The sequence below is a fragment of the Melitaea cinxia genome, chromosome 1 (genome assembly GCF_905220565.1).
Source record: "Melitaea cinxia chromosome 1, ilMelCinx1.1, whole genome shotgun sequence".
In the NCBI taxonomy this organism is placed as follows: domain Eukaryota; kingdom Metazoa; phylum Arthropoda; class Insecta; order Lepidoptera; family Nymphalidae; genus Melitaea; species Melitaea cinxia.
The window spans coordinates 13,213,126-13,223,246 of NC_059394.1; the positions used below are offsets into that span (position 1 = coordinate 13,213,126).

A 10,121-nucleotide genomic window follows, 5' to 3' on the forward strand; every position below is an offset into this window, starting at 1 on the left:
AAACTGTGTTCACGTTCTACTTTGTAATTTTTTTTTTAAGACTAGTAAAATTATCACTGAAATAATGTTTTTTTTTTTTAAGTTACATTGATCGGAAATGTCAAATCTTTCAATCTTTAATCTCTTGTTGTTTTCTATGAAGAAAAAGTTTACAAACATTCTGTTATACTACTTAAAAGTGTCAATATGTATAAATAATTGAATTATGTGCTGACATGAAAATGGACATATATATTTGATATGCTTTTTCTAAATAAATGCATTTACGAATATTTTTTTATATTATCATCGAAGAACAATACCAAAAATGTTAAACATAAGATACTTAACAGAATCGATAAAAGACTCACCAATACAGAAAAAAATAACTATCCATTATCATCAAACCGGAATTAATGAATGTGAATTATTGATGTCCAATAACTACTATGAGATACGATATCGAAACTTTTGGGTCCCAAGGCTCACATTATGGTCCCTCCTCGCAATTATAAGATAATTTTTAAATATTTCCGTATTTCGGAATTAAGGACGCCGGGTTTTAAAAAAGAGGAGGAGAGGAATAAAAATTTCATTATTGGTAATTTTAAGTCTTCGATATGGAATGTATTTACATTACAGTATGTTGAGGTATAGTTTCTACGTATTTGAATTAGCTGCCATTTTTCCATGAACTCTATGCGTTTCGTGTCCGCATCAGCTAGCGTGCATCGACCAGCTACCCTTCCACCAGGCATTACATCTGCAATCTATAAAAGAATTCGGTTCGTCTTCATTGTCACCTTTGAGTTAGTGATCGCTGCAGTGCCGTGTTGTGTTCAAGCAAAACCACCAAGGTAGCGTATTTTATACTAAACTTAGTATTCACGTCACACGCGTAATTTACGAATTGTGACCGAGTGATATTGCGTACGGTTTCGTCGTAATACGGTTATTCTTACGAACCATCACGTAGCTTGTAACAAGTACTTTGGAACATCTTGTAAATATTATGATTTTTTTAGTATTGCGTGCTCTAAATCCACATACTTATAAATTTACCATGGCTGTTTGTCTGACTGTCAATATTTTATCTTAGAAATTGCGTCTCATAAATAGTTTTTTCTTAGTACTGTTTTAGTAGAACTTAGATTATGCGTACAGTACAAATTTAGAGGGTTCAAGCACAATAAAAAATAAAATGAAATATATGACCATATAAATAATATTATGTTAAGTGTCAGGTAAAAACTTATTACTAATCATTTGAAAATGTGTAAGTGGTTTTAATAATTAATTAACTTTAATACCAAACTATGGAAAACTAATATTACAAATTGCGTCAATAATTAGTAACGTGTTTGTATGTAGGTACTTTAATAAATTGTGAGCGTTTGACCTACTGCAATATGCGTCAAAGCAACTAGCAACATTGTTGTTTTATTGTTTCTTTTAAAAACAGACTATAAGCGTTTTACTTATAGCTAATAGTCTTTTTTACGCGGGGAAGAGTTGTAGCACAATTCGCCACTCCATTGTTGATCAGAGGACGTAAATAATATAATCCATATTTGAGAATCTCTTGTCTCTTGTTAATAATAAATTAATACCTTGGGTTTTTTTGACGTTACGTGTAAAACATTCTACAAAATTAATTTCAATATTATAGATGGCTATTGGACGAATGATTGTGTCGGAAAATTTTGTGAAATATGTATTAGACACCAACTCACTTAGGCAGTTTTAAGAATAGCTGATTCAGAATGAGTAGTGAATATAAAAGGTCATTCAAACACAAGTAACCTTGCTTGCTTGCTTGAAGATATACTTGTTAATTTTTGCACATAATTCTCAAAATCTTGTTTGTTAGATTTTGAGAACTTCTGCTATCTTTTAATTATTATGAAACTGAAATTTTATTTAAATGACAAAGTTATAATGTTAGTTACGCATTAAAATGCGTGAAAATTTATATTTTAACAAGGTATTCTGTGCTGAATTTCTTATATTAACAGTCACAGATCCGAATTGCACTATCACTAATCACTCTTACAGATACAACAAACACACATCATACAAAAAAAAAAACGCAGAAAATCAAATATTTATATATTAGCAGATATTGATGATTATTGTAAGCCTCGGTGGATGAGCAGGGTACCCCGTTCCAGTAATACGGGACACCACCCAGTACAGAGGCCCTTGCGACTTGTTTGTTAACACATTACTATCAATGAAATATTTTGTATTTTTTTGTATTTAGATGATACGTAGTAAAAATTTAATGAATACGTTCTTTTTCGAAGCAAAAGAAATGATATTTAAATAAAATAAGTACCTACCTGATTAAGTAAGTAATTAATTAATTGATTTCGTTTGAGTCTTGAGTAATTGATTTCGTTTTGTCGCAAATATAGAAATAAGTAGCTCTGTATAGATTTAATTTTGATTGCTTACGTTTTCCTCTTAAGAAAATTCAGATTTTTTCTTTGTTATAATTTGTTTAACTTTTCAAATGTTTTTCATCATCGTTTTTCTGTAGTTTGAATATGTGGTTTTTTTAATGGTAAAGGTGGAATATAGTCGATGTCGCATTGTAAATCCATGAAAATAGTTTTTTCTTTTTAAGTGTAAGTGTTGCACTAAAAGCAAGCTCTTTCGTGCGCGCTTGTAATGAATGACGGAAATGTTAACGTAGAAATAGAGCGAAGTAATAGGATTTGGATGTGAGCTGTAGTGACGCGCTTTTGTTACTTTATACACGTGGAAAGTGGGATAAAGGAGTAAGGATGAAATGTTTACCTCTACACTAATCATAATGACCTCTGCAACTCGGTTGCCGTGTAGAAATTGCTATTTTACGATAAGGACGCTAATTGTACATAAGACAATTGTTGTTGTTTTGTTTACATATAAACTGGTCATCAAAAAAATCGGCCCACCTGCGTTTTTACCGATAATCACGTTTTTTTTAAACAAATCACAACAAAACTTTTTAGTACTGAATAATGTTTTATTGAACTTGTTTATTTACAACAATTTAATCACAATTAAAACATCAAAATGTTTTTTTTTTAAGATTTTGATTTAAAAATCAGAATCTTTAATTTTACACGATTTTTTTATTAATTTTTAATACGCTCTAGTTTTTTAGTCTTAAATGGTATGCATACAATTGTTGCAATTTAATATTGCGTATTCCCTCCTCTTGCTCGAATGACGGCCTGCATCCGCCGTTTTAATGACCTTATCAAGATTTTAATGGTCTCTTGAGGGATTCGGTTCCATTCTTCCCTAATGGCGGTTTCCAGGTCTCCTAATGTTGTAGGGACTGGATTACGGGCTCTAACCTTTTGTTTTAGGGTGTCCCACATATGCTCTATAGGATTGAGATCGGGGCTTCTTGCTGGCCAGGACATTACCCGAATGCCAACCTCTTGAAGGTAATCGGTGGTGATGCGCGCTACGTGTGGTCGTGCATTATCATGCATTAATTCAAAGTTTTCTCCAATATAGCCGGCATAAGGCATCACATGGTCTTCTAAGATCTCTGTGATATAGCGTGCAGCAGTTAAAGCACCTCTTCGTATGAAAACCAGCTCCGTCCGTCCAGTCAAAGATATTCCACCCCAAAACATTACAGAGCCCCCACCATAACTGACAGTTTCCCTTATGCAACACTGGGTATAACGTTCACCTGGCCGTCGCATGAAATTACGGCGTCCATCAGAACCGTGTAAAGTCATTCGACTCTCATCACTAAAAAGAACTGACTCCCATTGGCCTATGGTCCAGTTGATATGATTACGTGCGAATTGAAGTCTGGCTTGTCGATGAGCTGTGGTCAATTGTGGTCCTGTTGCTGGCTTATGTGGTCTTAAATTCTGCTCACGAAGTCTCCTTCTTACAGTACTGTCACTTATAGCCACCCCCCGATCTTCGCGTAAGCGTCGCTGGAGATCAACACCAGATAGGTGTCGATTCCGTAGAGCTGATAACACTATAAAGCGGTCATCTCTTTGAGTTGTCACTCTATGTCTTCCAGATCCAGACTTTCTTCGATACTGCCCAGTCTCCAGAAACCTTTGGTAAACTCGCCGAACTGCAGAACGGCTCAGATTTAACCTCCTGGCCACGATACGTTGACTTATGCCTTGTTGCAGCAAAGCCACAACTTGGGCCGCCTCAGCTTCTGTAGTGTTCATTATTTTTAGTCAAAATGAATCAAAATACAGCCACAGTAAATAAACTTAACGTTATTAACAAGTAATCCCTACAAAGGGCTCTTCCGGACTCAAAGAACGATTCGAATTTGTTACGATGTAAAACCATCAAATCAGTACTCAACAGTGTTTCTGTATAAGAAATGGTTAAGTACCTTCAAGTTCAATAAGATTTACGACAAATAAGATGCCAAACATCGTAACCGACCCTCAAAATAAAAAACAAACGTGTGAAACAGCTTATCTGTGAAACAATCGATAAATATTAAACAAAAAGTGGGTGGGTCGATTTTTTTGATGACCTGTGTATATTGATTACTTATAAGTGTACTATAAAGTATACTTAATTGTTATATACCTAAAGTAAAACGGTAATAAATGAGAAGTTTAGATATGAAAGGTTAGTATACTTCAAACAAAAGCTAAAACTATTTTTAATCTCTTCATTTTTAATGAAGTTTATAAATTATTCTCACTAACATTTACATGTATTTCTCAATGTACCTGGTTATGATAGTGTATTTTCGCAGGCTATTATTTATTTATTTTTATGTTTCTTATTTAGCAATTAACATTACATTGTATACAAATTTTGAGCGAGTGTATCCATATTAAATCATCCTTGGCGCTTTTGCCTCTACGTATAAATATTTTGCATTCACTACATATTCTTGACTTGAATCTCTACAACATTAGGTCACATTAGGTGCCAACGCCTGTTACGAATATTAAATTTTTACGACCTCTTTAATATTTCTTACTTTAAATATTTCTACATTTATATTTTCATCTTACTTGTACTGTGAATATATATTTATTATTATCTTCCGCTAGAAATTCAAGTTAAATATTACAAAAACACCTGTGATTTTCTACTGGAATATTGTACTGGGGTAAATATTTAGAAATATATTCCACCGATTTGGAATTGCCTCAAATAAGTCTATTTCTCAGTATAAAGATATTAATATCTCTATTTCTATTTCAGGAAAATAAAACATGCAGCCCTCAACCATCATTGTTCTGGCTTGTCTCGTCGCCCTTGTCGCAGCGAGCGTGCACTACGACCATCCCGATGAGATGAACGTACAAAACGTCCACGAGTCCCTGGTCGACACACCCGTGCACGAGAGGAGTGCGAGAACGAAGAGGGGTCTGCTACTTCTTAAGAAAAAACTTATCCTTGGTAAGAATTATTAACCTTTTCCTTATTTTTCCTTTTTTTGTTATTAAGCTGCAATATATAGTATTATTAAATATAATGTTTAATTCTAATATTAGTATAGGAAGATATTTCTCGAATCGACTCATTTGTGTAACAAAGTTATATTGCTAGGCATTTTATTAATATTTTTACAAAATATGTATTATTAGTCCATTTTCCTTCATAAACTCTTAAAAATCCCATCTTTTAAAGCGGAGATGGATCGAACAGCATTGTGAGTGATTGGGATTTCCGTAATCAATCATCATAGGCTATAATTCTTCATGATTTTTTTTTAAATAGGTATTCATGGTCAGTGTTTTATTAAGCCTTTATGTTACATAATAGTAAGAAACATGATATTGTAATTTTAGCTCCAACTATTTTTTTTAAGTGTTAGGGCAGTATTGTGCTTTGTACCCATTTCTGTAGTGTCAAAAACTTGCACTTTTTATTGTCATCTTCCTTAAATGCCTTACACGTTTCTCTCTATTTTGATATTCAATCTTTCGCAATACTGACATAAATTACACAATTTAATAAAATAAGTAACTTAACCATTTTACCAATAATATATAATAACTATGCATAATAATGTAGGTCATTACCGAAAAGCTACTATGCGCTCAAAGTTAACCTAATTGATTGCAACCAATGTCACATACGAGAACTTTTACTTTCGTAATTACTATATGACGATGTGTATTGTCACAGTAAATATATTTGCAAACAAGTTCTTATTCACTATACATATATAACTGTAACTATATTTACGTAGTACGTAAAGATATAAATACAGTACGTAAATATACAATATATTTATACTGCTTTATTAACAGCAGTCTATTATTTTTTAAACTACTTTTAATATTATTTCAATGAAAGGAAATTATAAAAATATGTTACCTCTTTAGTCTATTAAAATCTGTTTTTTACTGTATTTGTATTATTTTTGTACCACTTCGAAAATAATATTGTAAAGACGAAGTATGAGATATTAAAAATAATATGTTTTCGAGTCCTAACTCGATGAAACGTTACCTAAAAGAATACGTAAATATATTTTATAAATAATCGATAAGTCATATTAAAAACTAAGTTAATATGGACATTTTACAAGAAATAAAATTATGATTATTTTAATATTGACAATGCACATGTCAATTTTTATTTACAAAAATATTTAATATCAATTTATTTTATTGCCTTACAAAAAGCTTTTGAAATAATGTGTAGCAAAAAATTTGTCTAAATGGAAATATAAACTTTACTTGATTTTTTACTATTTATTTTCGTATATTGTAAATAAGGCTTCATTATGATTTTAATTTTTAATATTTGAAATTAGAGAAAAAATCCATTATAAATTGTGCTACATTTATCATCGTTCTGTAAAATTACATTCTTCTCTAACGAACTAAAGTGTGTGTTGTTGTTTCTCAGTCTTCTTTGTCAGTAAGGTTATGAAGCCTATAACCACGAAGCGTCTCTGTTGTAGTATGGCAGTACGCAGTGGCACGTGGTAGAAACACACATTATAGGGACGCTACTATGTATGTGATTTCCGCAGCTTCATCTCTCTATCAAAGAATTCACTTACCAGCGACACAACTTTGACGTAATTCGTACGAACTTTACATTAAAATTCTATCTCTAGAAAGTAAAATTACGGATAGTTTATTGGAACCAGCCCTTAATGGATGACGGTAATGAGTCGTGTCAGTTAGTGGATCGTTCTCGAACAGTGCGTGCTTTTTGTGTTACACTTTGTGCGTTCTATATCTAGTTTAGTAAATAATTAATGATGTGTAGGTTCGAAAGTGAAACAGCGTAATGTTACGCGTCATAACCCCAAGCCCTCTTACGGTACAATATTCTCTTCCGTGATTTATTAAATAAATAGTTCACATATATCACTAAGAAATATTTGTTTTGTAGGTGCTTTAGGTTTGAAAGCAGCGAAGGTAGGCGTTGTCGGTGCAGGTGTTGCAGCGCTCGCGCTGAAGAAGAAACAACAGTCAGTACCTCATGTTACAATAGAAGCTGATTATCGCGGGTACAGGTTTTACTAACGTACTAATATAACTAAATATAAGATCATAGTAACTAACTAGTACAACGATTTAGCTAATAAATTGGTCGCCTAATTAAAACCTAATACTTTTTCCGTATCTAAAAACGATTCATAATTTTAATTTCTATCTAAACCATAACCTTATACAATTAATAAAATATGTATGTATCATAACATTAATCATTCATATGTTATTATATACTAAATTAGTATAATTTAATTTTTTATTTCATTTATGTATAGAAAAATATTCTTTGCAGTATTTATGTATTATATGCTTTTATTTCATTCGGCTTTTCTCATATTGCAGTCATAGCCACGGGCCTAAATACGTCGAAGTACACAGGTAAGAGCGCTTTAAAATACTACCTATGTTTATTTATTATTATTATAAGACAAGGACATAACATTGATACGTATGCTGATAAATATATGATATATGTGTCAGATATATACATTATTAACATATTGTGGTGAAACTGCGTGATTATCACTAGGTTGAGGTGATTTCTACGTGACCCTCACGACGAAGTTGAGCTCCTCGACAGTAAAAGCCAACAAAATTAATTTTATTAAAAAAAAGTCTATCTTAATCTGTTAATATTGTAAATATGAAAGTTTATAAGAATGGTTATTGTATTTATTAATCTTGATACAATATTTTTAATGTAAAAATTTTCCATAGTTTTGAACATATAAATTAAAACCATTGAGTCAAGCAGCTCAAATTCTCTTGATATTATTGCTTAATTCCGTTATATGTAGAAATCGTCATTGACTGTCATCAATCGTTAAAAGATAAACAGAGGTCAAACAAACCAACGGACCGATGAGCCGTTTATAATGAAGTTTTTCTATTATGTAAATGAATTGATAGAATACCATGACACCGTGCAATTAAATGTTAAAGATGCTGATTATAAATTCGTTGTAGTTTCTATGGGAATTGAAATGATGTCTGATGGGAAAAAATGGGTATTTTATATTTCGGTTTCGAAATTATTATTCAATAGATTTTAATCTAAGTATGATGTTGAAAATTACAAATGTTTATATTTAGAAATACAAGAAGGTGGAAGGGGAAGGTGTATTGAAAATATTCCTCGTGTTTGCTAAATGAAAACCACAATGCAATTCTATCTTTGTACTCCTAAATGTTCTTTAAAAATATTTTTAATAAAAATTAGGTTTTATATATCGTAAATCGTAAATTAAAAAACTATCATTAATGTGAATTTGATAAAACTTAGTTTGACTTTACATCATCTTGAGATTATATAGAATCTATGATTCATACAAGCGGTACCGCGCTACACATACGTACCTACCTAGTACGTACTTGTAATGAGTACATGTGTTACGCATTAACATCTCCAATGCTAGACAAACATGACAGTTTGCCAACTTTGCGTCATATGTGTCGATGTATGTCTGCATAGGTTCTACATTAAATAGTGTTACAAAATTGTGTGAACTGTGAATAATTTTTATATTACATTCCTTCTTGAAATCTTTGGTAAAACCCATGTGTTATGAGTTCATAGGAATGCGGATTTCATGCTAATATAGAAATGTAATGTTTGTGTTTTTTAAATAAATGTAAATTAGTAGTACGCTATTATAGATATGATTTAAATTTATTTTATGTCCTTACAGCTGGTCCGGTTAATCTCGAATAATTATTCGACATTTCGAGTAGAGCATCAAGGAGCCGTAGTAATGTTAAGTATTTTAAGCGTTAAACCAATGTGTATTTTTAATACTGAGTTAGAGGTAGGTCCAACTTTTAAGCTTTAAATGTGTCTAGGCCATAATTAATTGTAACTATTATTCTCCCGATTGCCATACACGAAAATAAGAAATTTATCAAAATCGATAACAAACAAAGGCAGAAACATAAAAATAATCATTGGATTTTTCTTAGTTCCTTTTTTTAACAACATGCCCTGCAATTATGACAGCATTGTGTGTTCTTTTTTATATTTAGAACAGTCTCCAAATGCATCAATATGAGAATCAGTAGATGTTATTTTGATATGTTTTAATTGAACCTTCATATAGTGAAAGAGCAAAAAGTATAATTAAATAATGTGTAAAGTTTGTAACAATTATATTGTAATTTTAATGACTCTTACAGTAATTCTATTTACAAGTCATTCAATACGTTATAATTTCATACATGCAACGCAAAAATATTATTAAGGAAAGTGGAAGAGATGTGTACTCTGATTGTAATAAATATTTTTAATATGTGAAGGTAAAGTTATTATTATACATTGATTTACCTGCCTTTGTTTACTTATATATTGTAATTCTGTAACAATTTTGATGTTTAACCATCAATATAATGTTGTGATCGCGTTTGTTATAATATTTATAGCAAATCAGCATTCTGTAAATAAGATGGTACTGTTGTTTTGAATAAATGACTTATACGTAAGATGTTTTGTGTTTTATTACATTTAATATTTTGAGTTTTATCACATTCAATATTATATTTGGTATATAATAGAAAAAATCAAAACTTTCGTTATAAATAATACATTCAGTGTATTACTTTAAAAATATATATATATATATATATATATATATATATATATATATATATATATATATATATGTATATAATACAATTTATTTT

At 30.9% G+C, this 10,121-nt stretch overlaps 1 protein-coding gene across 2 annotated transcripts; it reads left to right on the forward strand.

The window, feature by feature from the left end:
• Positions 1 to 763: 763 nt before the first annotated feature.
• LOC123657232 lies at positions 764 to 9,920 on the forward strand. 2 transcript variants are annotated; one of them, XM_045592810.1, is made up of 5 exons: positions 764 to 836; positions 5,191 to 5,388; positions 7,345 to 7,423; positions 7,791 to 7,826; positions 9,137 to 9,920. In XM_045592810.1, exons 2-5 carry the CDS (start codon positions 5,202 to 5,204, stop codon positions 9,147 to 9,149), a joined length of 315 nt encoding a protein of 104 aa, XP_045448766.1. In that variant the 5' UTR covers positions 764 to 836; positions 5,191 to 5,201; the 3' UTR covers positions 9,150 to 9,920. The 2 variants fall into 2 exon arrangements, with proteins under 2 accessions (XP_045448766.1, XP_045448773.1); XM_045592817.1 differs by lacking the exon at positions 7,791 to 7,826.
• Positions 9,921 to 10,121: the final 201 nt, after the last annotated feature.

What these genes read in the sequence shown, in the direction of transcription:
- LOC123657232 (XM_045592810.1), top strand. Translation starts at nt 5,202, where the DNA reads ATGCAGCCCTCAACCATCATTGTTCTGGCTTGTCTCGTCGCCCTTGTC. An exon ending in TAAGAAAAAACTTATCCTTG is followed by an intron (nt 5,389 to 7,344) that starts GTAAGAATTATT and finishes TTTGTTTTGTAG; the next exon opens with GTGCTTTAGGTTTGAAAGCA. An exon ending in GCGCTGAAGAAGAAACAACA is followed by an intron (nt 7,424 to 7,790) that starts GTCAGTACCTCA and finishes CTCATATTGCAG; the next exon opens with TCATAGCCACGGGCCTAAAT.